General features: G+C 42.4%; 1 protein-coding gene across 15 annotated transcripts in view; it reads right to left on the reverse strand.

Annotated features, from left to right (window-relative positions):
• NRP1 (neuropilin 1) overlaps positions 1 to 12,513 on the reverse strand; it is a 158,012-nt gene extending 145,499 nt beyond the window's left edge. For 7 of the 15 annotated variants that reach the window (XM_074001383.1, XM_074001381.1, XM_074001380.1 and 4 more), the window contains exons 1-3: positions 12,287 to 12,513; positions 11,599 to 12,137; positions 8,003 to 8,177 (exon numbers count right to left, since the gene is read on the reverse strand). In XM_074001383.1, coding sequence (XP_073857484.1) covers positions 8,003 to 8,177; positions 11,599 to 11,671 — 248 coding nt within the window. In that variant the 5' untranslated portion in view covers positions 11,672 to 12,137; positions 12,287 to 12,513. Of the gene's footprint in view, positions 1 to 8,002; positions 8,178 to 11,598; positions 12,167 to 12,286 lie in introns of those variants that run through there. The other 8 variants (XM_074001382.1, XM_074001378.1, XM_074001376.1 and 5 more) reach the window with 2 other exon arrangements.
• Positions 12,514 to 17,592: the final 5,079 nt, after the last annotated feature.

Below are 17,592 nucleotides of genomic sequence, written 5' to 3' on the forward strand. Positions count from 1 at the left end.
GATACTTAAACTTTCTTGAGAACTTGTTAATAAAAGAAAAGAGTTGCTTGAAGAAAAAATAAGCTGGTAACGTTTCATGAGAATTTCCTCATTCACAAGACACATCCAAGTGTGACTTTGATCACAAAGACAGATTTGTGAGGCAGCAACTGTTTATTTGGGTTCTGTTGGTATAACTTTTCCAAACTTCAGGGATCTCAGCTGTCAAATGAGGATGAGAGAAAAGTGAGTTCTCATCCCCATAGTGGGCACATATTGAAGACTCAACAGCAAGAGCCTGGCATAGGTTGGACATGGTGGCTCACGCCTGTAATCTCATTACTTTGGGAGGCTGAGGCAGAGAATGGCTTAGCCCAGGAGTTCGAGACCAGCCTGGGCAACATAGTGAGAAGTCCCCCCCGCCCCCATCTTTCTATGTTTTAAATAAATAGTTTTTTCAAAAAAAAAAAAAAAACAAAACCAGTCATAATGATTCCTTCCCAAACACTCTATGATTATTTAAAGAAGAAAGCAGCATCTTTATCAAAGAAGATCTAGCTATAAAGACCTGGGCTTGATGAGGAGGATCATGTTACAAGGCAAAAGTTCTCCATGAACTTGAACTCTACAAAGGAATTGAGTGGATGGAAGCCAAAATACTCTGTTTTTTTTTTCTTCCTCTGCTCCTCTGCAGAACTTAGTACAGCTCTGAATGAACGTGTTTCACTTCCTAAGCTATCTGTGAAGATTCTGAATTGTTTCAACCATAAGACAGTACTAACTGCTCTAGATACCAGATACAGGCCAATCAACCAGAGAAGAGCAGGAGAACCGTCTTCTCAAGGTGCAATGAACTGCCAGGCCACTGACTCTTACAATCAGGATGGATAACGAACACCCAGGCAAAAAGCATTTGGAACCTGATCCAAACACGAATTTTTGTTTCTTGTTTTTCTTTAGGCTTAATGATCAGCCTGGATGAATACTACCACTGCAATTAGTTACGTTTATTTTTTAGCTTCCTTTACACACACATATGTGTTTGTGTGTGTGCTTCTGTGGATCCATGTCAGCAGGCATGCAAGTATCAAGTTTTATGCTGGAAAGAAAGGAGCTGAGAATGTGCATGCCGGCTGAAGGCATATGTCTCACTTGGATCAGTTAAGTGCCTGCTCCCTAAAGTGAAATCTCGTTGGAAATGCCATGCACATGTTGATTCAGTTTGATAAGATTTCAACCAGCCTTCTCCTTTAACTCGCAAAAGTTGCTTCCTTTAAATTACAGAAATGCCTAACACAAAACAACCTCGTAATACTCAAAATTCATTATGATCAAATGTGATTGCTTATACTAAAGAATAATAAAGTACATTAATTTTATTAAACACTGGAGGCTCTGTTCAAATTAAATTCAGTGCTAATGGGGAAAAAAATCAAAAGGAAGAAAGTAGATAATTATCTGCCTGAGTAATAACCAAGGATGCTGCAAGTAGTAGTAACAACTTTGGCCTGCAGTTGTTCTGAGGAGGGTTCATTCTTCCACCAATAGTTTTTGAATTGACTTGAGCTTGGTGGCGGTGCCTCTTATATTGAGAAGTCACTAGAGATCAAACCCAGAAATAAAAAGATGAAGAAAAGTAAGGCAAAGGAGAATGTTTCTGAATTTGCTTGCACATAAAGCCTGCATAAAAAGCAGGCTCCAGATGGAAAACTTTGAAATAAAGACGAGATACTTCCTTCAGTAGCCACTGAAAATAATTAGAAAATGCATCAGTAGGATTCTGCTTTTTGATTAGAAATAGTGCCTATTTTTTTCTATATCCACTCCAAAGACTTCCACTGTCCGTATTCAAGGATAGTACCCACAGGCTTCTTATTTTGAGACAGAATTTTGCTCCTGTTGCCCAGGCTGGAGTGCAATGGCACAGATCTCGGCTCACTGCAACCTCTGCTTCCCAAGTTCAAGTGATTATCCTGCCTTAGCCTCCTGAGTAGCTGGGACTATGGGCATGCACCACCATGCCCAGCTAATTTTGTATTTTTAGTAGAGACGGGGTTTCACCATGTTGGCCAGGCTGTTTTCAATTGAACTCCTGACCTCAAGTGATGCACCTACCTCTGCCTCCCAAAATTTGTGAGTGAGCCACCGTGCCTGGCAGGTACATAAAAACTTCTAAGACTCTAGTTTAGTTTTAGCTGATTTTGAAATGTATAAAAATGAAGTTGCATAAGTTAGGACATCAGTTGCCCTTGAGGGCAAAAGTTGGTGACTAAAAGTGACATCAGAGGGCTTTTAGGAAGCTGGAAATGTTGGCCTCTAGATTGGTTTTGTGGATGTATCCACCTTACAAAATTTTATCAGCTCTTACACTTGTGTTGTGTATTTTTCTGAATATATATTATACTTTACTAAAGGTATATATTCTTCTCTATTTCATATGGAAAATAGAGATGTATTTTGGCTTAAAAAATTCAGTTTCCCATAAAACAAGGATTTTGTTTTAGTGTAAGTGATGCTCTGAAATACAGGACTAGAGTGAGGCACTTCCGTTGGATACAAAAAGCCAAAAACTCAGTGATTGAGATAAATAGTATTTTAATGTAACATTCTTAAAAAATCCAAATTAATCCTAAAAAATCCATGCTAATAATAATAAGGAAAGATTAAAACAGAAAATATTACTCAGGAAAACAGAAAATGGAATTTATACTCCAAAAAGTGCCAATAAGTGCAAATGTGCAGGAATAAATGTAAATGTGCAGGAAAAATCAGATTTGAGAAACCAAGGGGCAGATTATTTTTCATTCCATAAGTTTATATCCTCTGAAAATAAAAGACATTAGCACTGTTTCAAAGTTTGTAATAATGTAGGTAATTTAACAAGTAGCATTAAAGAAACAATGTGTGAATTATTCCAACAAAATTCTGAAAAGAATATCATCTCTATTTGCTTATAATTTCACTACGGTTAAACTTCTTATGAAGTTACAAGAATGCAATCATCCTTTGAATGCATTGAGTTAGGAAAAATATGCCTATTATTGGTTACACATAGGAGAGATTACGAATCTAAATCATAGATGAAAAAAGCAACTATGCCATGATATGAAACAGCACTTCAAATCAGACACTGACGTCGGTAAGTAAGATTTTCTTCTTGTCGGTAGGAAAAACACTACTGGGTTTGATTCCCCCAACGCTACCACCTTTTTAGACTTTTGTTAGAGCTTTGCATTCATTTCCTTAATGTTTTTAACCCAATGTCTGTGAAATGTTTATTGCTCCCTGGATGGTGACATCTGATCTGAATGTAACCACACACCTCTTTGCTCAGCAGTATTTGTCACAAACCATTATAAATTATCATGCTGATTGTGTGCATTGCTGGGAAACTGGAGAAGTTTCATAAATTCTAACTACCGTATCAATGACATTCTTGTTTATTATACAGATATAAACTTTTATGAGATTCAAGATATCTGCCTTACCATTGAAGAAAACTTTAGTGGAGTAAGATCTAACTACTTCAATGTAAATACTGAAAGCCATTTTCAATGTGCAATGAACATGTCTTTCCGAGAACTCTCCACTGGTCACTTCTTTGTTGCTTTTCTACTTTTAATTATGTTTTGACACTTCACAAGTGTGCAGGATTTTGCTAGCAAAAAAGAAATCAACATTCCTTCCTCTCCCCTAACACCTGCTTCGGTGAGCATTCTCTAGAATCCTCTCAACTGAATAATAAAATCATGCATATATCTAGCTAGAAATCCCAAGCCTGTGTTAGCCCTGCAGACAGATGCTCCACTGCTCTGTTGACTGACTGATTTACACCAATTCTTGTTCAATGAAAGAATTAAGGGGTTATAGTATTATGGTTCTGATGCTTATTTGAAATGAAACCTCATTCAGTGGTGGCATAGACACAGAATGTTACATTTTAAAACTAACTGGGGCACAACTTACACATTTAATTTTCCTAATGAAATATCCACCTTTGATAGCCACTGCAAAAACTTAACAACCATTTTGCAAAGTATGGTCCAGAATTTCTTATGAACTGGGTCAGTCTTGGTGCTATTCACATGAGAAGTTGTGACTGTATACTGTATTGTTAAGATTATGAAATGATGTTTTTTACCTAATTATACATAAAACAGTAAAAATCTGAATAAAAATATTTTTTTTTCTGCCAGAACTATGTGGCTGGTCTAATGACTTAACCATCCCTATACTCTGCAAAAGAAAACTGTTTACTTGGGTTTCAAAGGTGTTTCACAATAAGCAAATGTGCTAAGACATCGATTTCTTAAGCTTTCTCAGGGTGAAAGTTGACTATACGAGTACTGACCATTTCAACAGAAAATGCAGCGTGTATCATGTGCAAATCATCTCATTACTGGATCAACAGATTTAGTTTGACGTACGTTTAGTTTCATATTTCCAAATGTTCTAATAATCACCAACTTGTTAAAGATATAATAATGATAACTTATTTTGAGGGTCACTTTTACCTTTTAAAAGGGCTTTCCTATCTACTACTTGATTCTACTAGTAACCCTATGACATCAGTATAGCAAATATTTTTTACTGCCAACAGACATATAATGTAGCTGAAACAAGGAAAAGTATTAAATATCTTAAATAAGATGAATAGTTTGTTCTTAAAAGGAGTGATAACTAAAAGCTCACCAGCTTTCTGAATGTGGTTTTAACTGTGCCTAGTTTTGTGCCACTTCAAATCCACTTTTGTAAATAACCTGATATAAAGTACAAAAAAAAAAAAAAAAAAAAAAACCCTAATAACAAAAGTATGTGTTTAGGAATCTAATCTAAACTTTGAAGTCTATGAATTTGTTCTTCAAAGAATTTCTGGTGTTCCTGTGTTTTTTGTTTTTTGTTTCTTGGAGTATTCCAATCCCCTGTAAAATTTAGAACTGTGGATTCGTCTCAAAGCCTTCACAAAAGGAGGTAAGAATTTTGCCACATTTGTAGAATCTCAAATGCACCCTTCAACACTGAGCACGAGTCATTCATATGAATCAGCTTAGAAAGATAGTGAAGGGAATGCCTTATGCTGTTCTTCCTGTATCTTTCTGGAGTTTCTCATTGATAAAAAGATCACATTGCAACACTTCAAAACACAGCGTGAAGATATTTTCCATGGATCTAATCTCCAGTGACTTCATCAGGCTAAACATATCAGCCTTTCAACTTTGGTCAGGAGATGGCACCTTCACAGAGAGCAAAGCCTCAGTTGGGACAATTAAGAAATCACCTTACTCTATAGCATTAAAAAAGCAAAGTCACCATCATAAGATTGTTACGTAACATCTTCTCAGTCATGTCAGTTTCTCAAATACTTTGCTGATATCACTAAAATTGTCATTTTCTGTGAATTACAATAATCCTTTATTGTACTTTTTAAAAAGAAAACTAACCAAAAAGGTGCTCCTTTAATCCCTTCATACCCCACCTGACACCATGATATGACAAAACATTATTTAAGGTTAACTGTGAGCTAGACACCACTGCAAGCTAGACACTATCGTAATAGTGTGAGATGCTGTTGTAATAATTAGTATATGCTGATTATTTGGAAACTGATCATCAGCCTATGGATTTATGCTAATTCTCTAGGCACCAAAATGTTGAATGAACCAGATGACCTCATTTCCCTGACCATGAAAAGCTAGTTTACCACACCAACTAAACAGGTTGTTGAGCGCTTTCTACAGGTAGGAAGATTTTTATATTACTCTGTCCTTTCCCAGAAGAAATGTGTGTGCAAATAGAATTGTAAGCCCTTTACATATATTAAGTGATTCAACTGGCTTCCCTTCTTAAATTTCTACTATGGTTGTGTGCTGGATCTGGCGCCCACCAGCTCATAAGAACCAACTGTGCACATTTCTTTGCTAGTCTGGGCAGTGACATCACATGGGTAGTTTGAAATTGGCTATGATGAGAGTATTCACACCACAGAAATTGGCATGTGCTACATACAGATCAGGACTTGACTTGTCTTCTCCAAAGAGCCAGCTGTTAAACATTTACCACCACACCAGTGCCAATAACTAGTGATTATTCTGAATTCTTTAAGTATTATGTTACATGTATTGATGGTCATGATTTCCAGATTAGAAATTAGTAAACGTCAGTTTATTGCATTCTAACAGCACTTTATTTTTTTGGAATAATGTTATTACTTGAGTAAGTTTTACCAGAAGTTCTCCTATAGCAGTTTAAACATGGTCAAAAAGCAAATACTACTACTACTACTACTACTACTACTAATAATAATGAAGTATATGAAATATAATAGAAAACAAGTATCCAGATTGTGTAGGTGATTGACACTGTAAAAACCACCATAAAGAATATTAGCAAAATAAATAAATAAATACAATGAACTCTTTGTTTCCAAGCAGTCACTGTAACACTATTAATGGCAACTTCCATACGCAATTAAAAAGTCAATATAATGCCCTGGAGCACTTCTGAATCACAAAGCAAAGATTAAATTGGAATTGGTGTAATTTTATTGCACTGTAGTATACATTGATTATTTGGAAACTGATCATCAGCCTATGGATTTATACTAATTCTCTAGGCACCAAAATGTTGAATGAACCAGATGCCCTCATCTGTCTGACCATGAAAAGCTAGTTTACTACACCAACTCAACAGGTTGTTGAGCGCTTTCTACAGGTAGGAAGATTTTGATATTACTCTGTTCTTTCCCAAAAGAAACGTGTGTTCAAATAGACTGTCTTTAACAATGAATATACTTGCAAAATAATATTTAGGTCCAGTGGTAGCAGTAGTCTATAGATACCATACACAGTTACACCAAACTGACCCACTTTAAAACTTGCAAAAACCTCTCAGTCCCTGAGAAACACTTTAGAATTGAGATTTAAATTGATTAGTTTTCTTTGATAAAACTATTTATATAGGTACAAACTTAATAAAAGATGGATATTCAGGTTCAAGTCTCTGGAAACTACACCACTTTCAGTGTGTCAGAATGGGATAACGTGTAAAAGACAAAGACAGGGGGTCTGTTGGGTGTCAAGAGAGACTAGCAAATATGTATCCGAGTGGACTGCTACGTGCAAGGTAAAAACATAATTTCAATACTGTGGAAAGCAATATCCACATACCAGTTCTTTCACATAAAGTGAGGAAATATAATTTCGACTGTCTCGTAGTGAGAATGTCTTCATAATAACAAAATCTGGCATAAGTTAATGTTTAGAAACTTAACAATAGAAAGACATAGCAAGACTAAGCAGATGGATGAAACACTGATGTGTATTTGAGTTCCCATTGTATTCATCGTGTCTTACCAATTATTTTCTAGCATTTTCCATAAAAGTATTTTAATCAGTAATCTACCATTTACAAAACCCCTCATCTGGCTTATCATGTAGGACTTATTATTATTCAATGACAATTTGCTGTTTCCATGTCAAACTTAGTAAGAATAATTGTCATTATTCAATGACAATTTGCTTTTCCCATGTCAAACTTAGTAAGATGCAGTTCTTAATCATAAGATGTGCCTCAGTTCAATATATCTCAAATAGTGAGATCTCCAATCCCACTATCTGTGGATGTGATGTATATTAGAGATCCACTGCATTTCATAAAAATGCAAGTGAGATTTTTGAGTTTCTAGTTCTTCCCCTCTCCAGGGAAAAAAAAAAAAAAAAAAAAAGAAAGCAAAAAGAAACATACATAGTGTATACATTTCTTCACAAAAGAGTTCCCAAACCAAAAGTGCTAACAGGAAGGAGTATGAGAGATTACACATGTAACTATAATCTTCCTGGTTTGGGGAACTCAGAAATCACTTAACGTAATTCAATTTCTATACCATTGACATATAATCTGGCTGAGATTGGAATCCCTCCTGGATCCATTTATAATCTACGTTGTACACGCTGACTTCCCCCCGTAGACAGGCGTGACCACTAGATGGTGCTGTGGTGCCCTATTCAAACACATCCCCACTTACTTGCAATCTCTGTCCTCCAAATCGAAGTGAGGGTTGAAGTTGATCATAATTCTCTGGTATGGGTCCGGAGCCTGAATCAGCCATTCACATTTTTCACTTGGGTGATAAGAATGAGGATAACCAGGAGATGTAAGGTATCCGGGGCTTTCAATTTTTATAGTATCGCCACATTTATCTGCAATAAAAGTAAGATTTTAGTAGATCTTTCCTGACAACCTCTTAGGTAATCTAGCTTTATATATAAATTACCGGTTATTAAACATTCCCTAACTTTTTAAGGGGAACTTTAAAAGGTCCCCGTAAGTCCTTCGTGTGGCCCTGACTGCAACACTCCACAAAAAAAACACTCTTTGATCTCAGGAAGGTTGACTCAGGCAGAAAGCCAACTGAGATCTGAGAGGACTCTTCGCCCAGCCCCGAAGTTTCTTCCTAAGGAAAAGGTCTTCTAGCATTAAAAACATTAAATCCCCTCAATTGATGTTAACATGGTCCCCTGGGAGCTTCTGCTAGACTTAATTATCCCCCAAGAAGTGTAATCACATTAAGTAGCAAGTTCTAAGTGGAAAGTGACTGAAAGATGCTGTTCGACCCCTTGTGTTGTTTTTTGATGATAAGCCTGGTCTATGTCATTGATCAGTGGGGATTGTCTTTGATTGGCTTAAAGCCAAACCTTTTGTTGTTGTTGTTTTATCTGCCCATAAATCTAAGTGATTTTGAGTTCTCTCTGCTCTTGAGATCCAAATCAACAGAGAACAAAGTATATTTGGTGAAGCAGAAATAATTCTGCTTTACTTCTCCAAGTAAGGTTGTTCATTCTTAAAAATCAGATCAAAGCAAAGGGGCAGAAAAAAAAAAAAGGTAAATAGCCACATGGCATTAATTCTAATTACCTAAATGTTGGGTGAAAAATAACCCACCACACAGGTGTGGGTATCATGTATGGTAACCCACATTCTCACATTCTGGGAAAGGTGAGCTAACTCGTTTTGAGCCTTCACTTCAAAAATGCTCAAGTGAAGCCAAATAAACCAAATAAACTAGTCTCTGGACTGCCTTATTGTTCAGCATAGATTCTCATTGTCACATTTTATGATGGATTTCATACTGGAGCACCTCAGCCTGAAATGCTGCCACATTTACTGATGCTTAATTTTGAGCAATAAAAATTCGGTGCATAAACTATACAAGAGAAACAGGTATGAAAGCAGTGAAATATATAAGCCTATCAATCACAAATTTTCAGTAATGGTATATATAGATTTTAACACTGCATCTAATAGATTCTCTGTGGAAAGAGAATGGCATTCTTTGCTCTCAGCATGAATTTATAAATCTACAGAATTTTATTACAGGAAAACCAGGTCAAATGGAAATGAAAGATGAAGTGCACATCAAAAATGCGTAAAGCTACATGCATCACAGAAATCATTTCCCATAAATTAAAAAAGAAGACAATATAAGTTATATTGTTTTTCTCAATCACTAGGTGCTTGACTTTGTTCCTTAGACTGGGGGTAGTCTTATTCTGGTTTCCTTTGCATTGGCTTGTAAAAGTGTAAGGTTTGCCAGGAAGAAATGATGTTGTAACTGGAGTTCAAAATCTCAGCTAATGATCATGTTGGACTCTGTTCTGTGATTCTACTGAGACTCTTGCATTATTCTGAATGTGCAGAAAACTTGGAAAGTGACCTCGTCTCATTAAGTCTCCTCCAGCTCTGGACAAACATCATGGTAGTGTCTGGCATCTGTTACAGGAGTGAAATAAAACAGCCCTGGTTCTAGTCACTCAGCAGAGTCACTTCAGAAGACATTTAGGTGGACTTGGTACCACACCAGAGCTCTTTAATCTGTGACTTCTGAGAAAGTGACAGTGTAATAAGATAATGTGGACTGCTAGACTCTCTGGCTCTGTTAAATCTCTCTAGCAGTTGATTAAGAAAGAGCAATTTCTAATGACTCTGGACCATTAGTCCTAAATAAGGTTAATGAACTAATTTAGCAGACACTGGTTACTTAGAGGAGGTGGACATGGCTTTAAGAGGTTCTGCTGAGTTACAGTGGCATTTTCTGGCTCTGGTCACTTCAAGCATAGCAACATGGCTTTTGCTGGTCAAGCTCACCAACTAAAGCCAGATTTTCAGCATTCCCCACATTTCTGCTAAGAAAATTAAGAAGTGTGTGTGTGTGTGTGTGTGTGTACTGCATATATATTTGTGTAGTTTACAACCTAAAGTCTGATAGCTCTTTGCATTGAGCTTGTGAACACCCCTGCTATGGATTTATTCTCAAAGAGTTGTGGAGGACAGGGTTACTATAATTTCTAGTCCAACCATTTGAGCTCTTTCAGTTGGACGAGAATGCTATTTCATTCCCTGCCAGAGTATAAAAAGATGCTACCAGCTCAGGTTCATTAATAAATTGAACTCTACATTCATAATTTTTTGTGTCTTGCTTTCCTGCCAGATTATAGAAAAATGCCATCAACTTGGGTTCACTAATAAGTTGAACTCCATGTTCATAATTTTTTTTGCATGTGTTTTGCTTTAAGCATCTCTTTAGAATACTGCTTGGTAGCTGCTGAGGGAAATCCATTGCTGAAATCACAAAACCTTGAAAAAGCATATTAGAGAGATTAACTTCCATCATAAAGATGTGATTTAAATTCCTGTTGGTATGAGGCCCTCCACTCGCGGTCTCTTATTAAAACAATATACCACAGTAAGTAGTGGATGTTCTTTTCTTCTAATTACTGTGATTGAAATCTAAGCCAGACAAAAGTAAATATTTGATCATTAGTTAATAACAATTGCTGACGACTTACTGTAAAGATAATTGCATACCCTTGCCTGCACTTACTTTACAGTGTGAAGTCAAACATGCCTACAACCAGATCCCATTTTAAAACACATTATTTAGGTTACATGGTACTGTTTAGACCCCAGTATAGTTTTTCATTTACTTGACAGTGAGTGGTTTTAAAAGCTGAGTGGAAGCTGCAACTAGCTTAGGGATTTTCAGATATCCTGGTGCCTTACACTGTATATATCAGATTCCTGTATTGACACTATGTAACTTTCAGTCATACTCCAGACAGATTAGGGAAGATGTACAAAGGCGGGGGAGGGAGTTTCATCAACCCACAAACCGGTATCTCTGGCCATCACCCACCAGAGGAAACGGCTTAGGGGCACAGCAAAGGAACCAGGAAGTAAGATCTCCTGGTAAAGTGTTCATTAACTTTCAACAGCCATCAGATTTTTGAAAGGGAGTCTCTTCTAATTGCCTTTGGGAGGAAACATTATTAAGATAATTGGCGTGCTGATCCGGGAAGGTAGGCAGCTCTGTCTTGTAGCAGAGGTAAGGAAAAGCCCCGCAGCCCAACGATCAACGTCAGGAGGGAGCCCAAAGACCTGAAATCCTCCTGCCCTAAACCGCCTGATCTCATTTCTTCATCTCTCCTCCCAGATAAAAGTTTCCTTTGCCCGGGAGTCGGCTGTTCCCGGCTGATCCCGGGAAGCCCCGCCTGAGCCCCGGTCCGGGGCGGGCAGCTGGGAGCCTGGGCGCCGCTGTCACCCGCGCCTCCGCCTGTCACTTACCGTTGCGAAAAGCGCCGGCCGGGGCGAGGGCGAGGGCGAGCGCGGCGCAGAGGAGCGGCAACCCCTTCTCCATTCTCCCTTTGCCGGGTCCGCAGGCAGACGCGGGAGAACGAGGACGTGGGGGGAAATGCAGCAAAGAGGGGAATCCAAGCGATCCGAAGAGCCCCAACTCCGCCTAGAGCTGTACAATCCTCAGCCCGTCTTGGAGAAAGGAAAGCAGCAAGGCAATAATGCCTGGATCCGAGAGGAACGCTTCTCTTTTTGTGTCTCAAGTCGCCTGCATCCTGTCATTTAGCTCCGGCTTCCTCTCCCTTTTCCCACACTTGTTCCTCTTCCAGGAGCCACTGCCCGGGCCATGTCTCAAAAAAAAAAAAAAAAAAAAAAAAAAAGGGAGGGGGGGCTGTGGGTGGGAGGGGGAGGAGGGAGGTAGGGCAACACACACCAAAGCCAATTTCCAGGAAGAAAAAAAAAAAAAAAATCCGGCTTGTTTCTGGACCCGTTGGAGCCGCGGAGCTGGCGCCCAGGGGAGGTCCGGGTGTCTGCGGGAAGGAGAGGAACGAGCAATGAAAAGATGAGCGGGAGACAGAGGAGTTTCACCAACTGCACCCCCTCCTCCCCTCCTGCGGCCTCCCCCCACTCCGGAGCCCTTCCCTCGCTTCATCCCGCCCCTCTCCCCGCTCGGGCTCGCCTGTAATTGCCTGACAGGAGACTGGGAGGAACAACTTTCCCTCCGAGTGCTCTCCCCGTCCGTCTGTCTGTCTTTCCCGGAGATCCTGCAGGGATCTCCGCGGGAAGGAAGGCGCTGGGAGTCTGCGCCCCGGGCGCGTGGGTGCGGGCGTCGGAGGAAGGGGCGCGGAGGTCGGTGCCAGCCACGGAGTCTGGCCAGCCCACCTCGCGTGCTCGCTCTGCACCCCTAGAGGGAGAGCTGGGCAGCTCCTGGAGGCGTAGATCCCGCTGCCGCGCAGTGCGGAGCGCCCGGGAGGTGGCGGCTGCTTCTCGCAACTTCAAATCCTGGGGCCCGCGCCCGCGGCGGCGAGGAGCGCAGGGTCACCCCCTGCCACTCCTCATCGCGCCAGCCTGAGACCTGTGGCGGGGAGCAGTGGGGCACCCCTGGAGGCCCCCGCCCAGAACTGGAGGACGAGGAGGGGAAAGCCGGGCTGGAGTGGAAGCCGCACCGCGAAGACGGGAGAGGGGTGGCAGTGTCGCTGCAGTGTGAAGCGAAGTCAGACCGCCTGGCGGGCGAGGCCGGGTTACAGCCCCACGCGGCCTCACTGGCCCGCATCAGGGCGCGCGGCTGGGTGCCGATCGCTCCCGGGTGCCCTCTGCGCGCCGCGGAGGCTTCATTGTTTCCCGAGATTTGGTGCCCGTTCCTCTGGGGCAGAGGGAACACCGGAGGGGGGAGGTGCTGCGCCTTCCAAGCTGGGGGGCAAGCGCCTCCCGACACCGCCCAACCTTGTCTGGGAGCCCAGGTGCTAGGGAGGGGTGTGGAAATCAGGGGTCGGGTGACCTCCGTTTCTCTGTTCATCCGGAGGGAGGGAAAGAGTGACGGGGGAGGGGTGCTCTTGGCTGCGCCCTCACAGTGCCCGCTCCCAACCACAGGCAACGTGCACGCCGGCCCTCGAGCTCCTGCCACCCCCACTTCCCACAGCGGCCCGTGCCCCCAGCCCGCTGGATGCCCCCCAGGCCCATCTCCGAGGGTTTTCCGAGAACTGTTGCAGGAAGCGTGTGTAGATGGGAAAAGCAAGGACATTTCAGGGAACAAACAGGTTGCGGTCACCGATCTGTCCCCAGAGAAGGGTCAATGCCCACGGGCCACCTCCCAGGGAGTTTGTGGGTAAGGTGAAAAGGTCACACACCTCCTGGGGATTGGCGTCTACACACACAGCCAAAGTGCAGCCTGATTCCTACCTGGCACAAATAGCTGGCCAAAGGGAGGTAGGAATGCTGGCAAGGAGACTCTGGTCAAAGGTTTTGGCGGAAGAAAAAGGGGCGGGCAGGGAGAAAGCCCAAGGCGCGCGGGCCCCAGGCCAGGACTGCGCGCTCGCGGCTCCGGCTGGGCGCAGTGACGCGCGTCCCTCGGGGTGCAGGCGGGTCCCGGGTCAGTGGGGGGTGCACCCGTGGGGCCCGCACTCGCCACTCTCTCGCCCAGGGTCAAGCCTGTCTTCTCCTCCCCACGAGCTCCGGGATTCCCGGTCGCCTAGCTGGAGACTCGGCCCCCCGGGCGCCTCCTTCCTCTGCTAGTTTCCTCCTTCTTCTCAGCCGTCGGACCCTTGGAAGGCGCGGAGTGGGAAGTGGGCACAGAAGGGCTGGGAGTTAAATGCCTGCGTTGAGCGGAAGAGCAGTGTCGAAGCCGTGGGCAGCCCCGCGCCCAGACAGGCGGGAGGCGAGACAGGGGCGCCGACCGCGCCCAGCGCAGACCCCGGGGGAGCGAGAGCCGCAGAGGCAGCCCGGGCTCTCGGCTACTACCCGCGCGCGTCGCCGCCTCCCCAAATGCAGCCCCGCCCGTCCCAGCCCCTAACTGCGCCGGGTGAGAGGCATCATCAGATTTAGGGTGACCCGGAGCGACCTCGGTCCAGGCTCGGAGAGAGAGGCGCCTCTCAAGACCTGGCAGGTTGACAGGGAAGGGGAACTCGGCGGGAGCGGCGGCCACCCGGCCTGGAGTCTCCGAGGCCCGCCTGCGTCCTGGGGGGACCCGGCCTCCGCACTCGCTCCGGGGCCCCCGTTTGGATCTCTCTGCGCCTCGGCGGGGTGAGCGAGCGGGCACACGCGGAAGACTTGAGCTGTGTTGTTTTTAGAAAACTGCCGCCAATCTCTCTTCCCCTTTCCCTGCTGAGTGTGCATTTCCCAGCCTAGACCCGCCAGGCCAGCAAATAAAGCCACCGGATCCTGCACTCCGGAGCGACTGCCCCCACCCCAACCTTGTGCCCACCGCTCCCTACTGCCTTTCCCAAGGGGAATGGCTCCTCCGGCGCCTCAACACACAGAAAACGCCTGCCTCCAGCTGAGCGCTTTTGCCAGCTTTCTCCAACCAGCGAATAAGGGATGCACTATGGACTCAGAAGGAAATGTCATATTTAAGTTCTGCCTCTGATTTCCCTGGTTTTAGCTGATCTGAGGTTTTTCTAGACTCCTTAGCTTCCACACACAGTGCCGGGTAATGGAGCCCTACCGTACTGATTGAGAATTGCCTGCCAGTGGGTTGGTACAGAGCAAATTGTCCTTGCTAACAACCTTTTTCCTTTGCTGTTGGATTCCACTAAGTGGTGAGATGGGTCAGTTTTAGATTTTTGCAATTCCCCAGCATGGAGACAGGCCGGCTCTATATGAGAATAAGTGATAGACAGAGGAAGAATTTGGCAGTGTTCCCGGGTTGATTTTATTTTGGTCTCTTGAGCACATTATTCTTCCTGATAGAACAAATCCCTGGACTTGGTAGGACCCAATTCCAGGGAAGGAAAGAGTACCCTACCGCACCCCCAGAACGCCCTGCAGAGGCTGTGAGTGGGCAATGCCCAGTTTCCTGGACTCCCACTTAGGGGGTGATGCAGAAATAGGGCCTTCAGCTGGGGCTCCCTGAGTCAGATTAGAACCGTGGTCCATCAGTAAGAGTAGACTGGGTGGTAACTGCTCCATTCCTTTCATCAGGCTCTCATCCCTTTGTCAGAAATAGATGAAATCGATTGCTCCCAGAAGGCCATTTGAACCACTAACACCCTCAAAGTACTCTAGATTCATGCAATATGGAGATTTGGGTTGAAAGTTCAAAACTGCATCACGTCTAGTCAAGTTTTTTGAAAACATCAAACCCATATATTTCAGAAAAGCAATACAACACCATATTTTTAGTAGGAGCTAACCTAGTTTTGAAATGTATGAATAGATGAAGTGAAACTGGAAAAACATTAAAAGTTGGAATTTTAATTAACTAGTGTTTAAAATAAGCCTATTAAATGTGGTTATTCTGTCAAGTGACTCTGTCATGCAAGGGTGTCATCTGGGCCTCATTTTTGTCCATCTCCTTGATTTGTACTAACAGAGAAGGAAGGAAATAAACAAATGAATCTTCACTTTGATTCTACCTTTTTAGCCCTTTAAAATTTACCTTGAAAATTCATCAAATATTGGAGAAACGACTACCGACTAAAATGTTAAAACAAAGTTACATTGTGAAGTTTTTGTAATACAGTATTTTTAATAACCAACAAGATGAAGAAAGACAACGCTAAATTTTGAATCGCGCTAGATTCAAAACATTTGCTAGAGGTTATAGCCGTATTTGAAAACTATATTATTTGTCGGAGATAACAATATTAAATGATTTTGCCTTCATTGGATTACTTTTAAATTGGGATAATTAAAATAATTATAACCAACAGAAACGCTCATCAAACCAATAAAGACATCATTAGAGAGAACATACTCAAAATTTGAAAGGACTGTTTTAAATAGGGCAATCTTTAAAATATAATTTGAGCAACCAAAATAGAAAAGTGGCTGCCTCTTAATATTTAATCATAGTTTTATGTAAGTAGCTAAAATTTTAAGAGATTTTGAAAGAAATCAATAAAAAATAATTTAAAATTATCAAACAATGGCCACAACAGTTAAGAATTGTTGAATTTACTCTCAAAGAATGTGATTTCATTTTGTATTTTTATTAGATGACTCTGGCATTTGCCTGTAGAATGGGTTATGGGTGGCGCAAGGGAAGAAATGAAAAGACCAGTTCTGAAGTAACCATAGTAGAATCTAAAGGAGAACTTCAACAAGGACCTGGCAGTGGAGATTGGAAAAGATGCATTCCAGATGTACTGAGAAAGTCTAACAGGACAGATGGTGGTGGATAAGCCAATGAAGGAGAGGGTGTTACCAACAGTGATGCATAAGACTCAGGCCCTCATCACTGATGGGTGCAATTGCCTTCATGTAAGCAAAGGGACACTAGCAAAAGGTTAATTTGGAAGGAAGATCATGAATTTGATTGGGGTTAGGTTCAGCTTCCGGTCTCTTTGAGGAAAATCAAATGAGTTAGGAATTCAGAGGAGATGTTTGGATTGCAGATTTTAAGTTTGTGAGTCACTGACCTGTAGATGATGGCAATTAAAGTAGAAGAAATGGATAAAATTGCTGAGGAAATTTCAGGAGACCCAGGATAAGATGTTAAGGACCCTTTAAAGCCTGGATTGCCACAATGAACTAATAAAAGACCTTGAGAATGAGCAGCTGGGGAGGTAAGTGGAAAACCAGGAGGGCCTATTGTCATGAAGGCCAAGAGGAGGGGGAATTTCTAAAAGGAAGCTCTGGACAAGAGTGGAACATTATTAAGAGTTCCACTCCAATGAGGACTGGAATGCAATTGGACTTAGTGGTATGATGGTTACTGAGAGTTGACTCTTCCAAGAGTCATTCAGTGGGGCGATGGAGGAACAGGACTAGAGACCAGATTGCAATGGGCTGAAGAGTCAATAGAAGGTAAAGAAAGAGAGAAAACAAGTAAAGATAAAATTCTCTCTGGAAGTTTCTACTAAGGGGGAGGAGACAGACAATAGCTCTGGAAAGAAGAGGTGTGGAGGGAGGTTGACTTTTTATTTTATTTTATGTTTGCTTTTAAGATAGGGTACTTGTGAACATTCTTGAATGCCAATGGATAGAATCTCGTATTGGGGGATATGTTGACATTAAACTACTGAAAAGGTAATCAGGGTGTTAATTGCCTGGGATGGCAGGAAGGGATACAATCTACTGCCCGGATAGACAGATTTACCGTAAGTTGAAAGAGGGACAGCTGCTCTGTTATAGCATTGGGGAAAGAGGAGCTGATGGGTGTGATTACAAGAAGATTTGTCATTTCAGTGGGTGGGTTGGGGGGCAATTTCTCTCTACTCTGGTTTTCTCTGTGAAGTAAGTCATACCTTTGAGTAAGAATGACAGTGGAGGAGAGGAGCTGAAAGTCCCTAGAGAACAGAAAAAAATTGAAGGGACTGACCAAAGAAG

This window comes from Macaca fascicularis, chromosome 9, assembly GCF_037993035.2.
Source record: "Macaca fascicularis isolate 582-1 chromosome 9, T2T-MFA8v1.1".
In the NCBI taxonomy this organism is placed as follows: domain Eukaryota; kingdom Metazoa; phylum Chordata; class Mammalia; order Primates; family Cercopithecidae; genus Macaca; species Macaca fascicularis.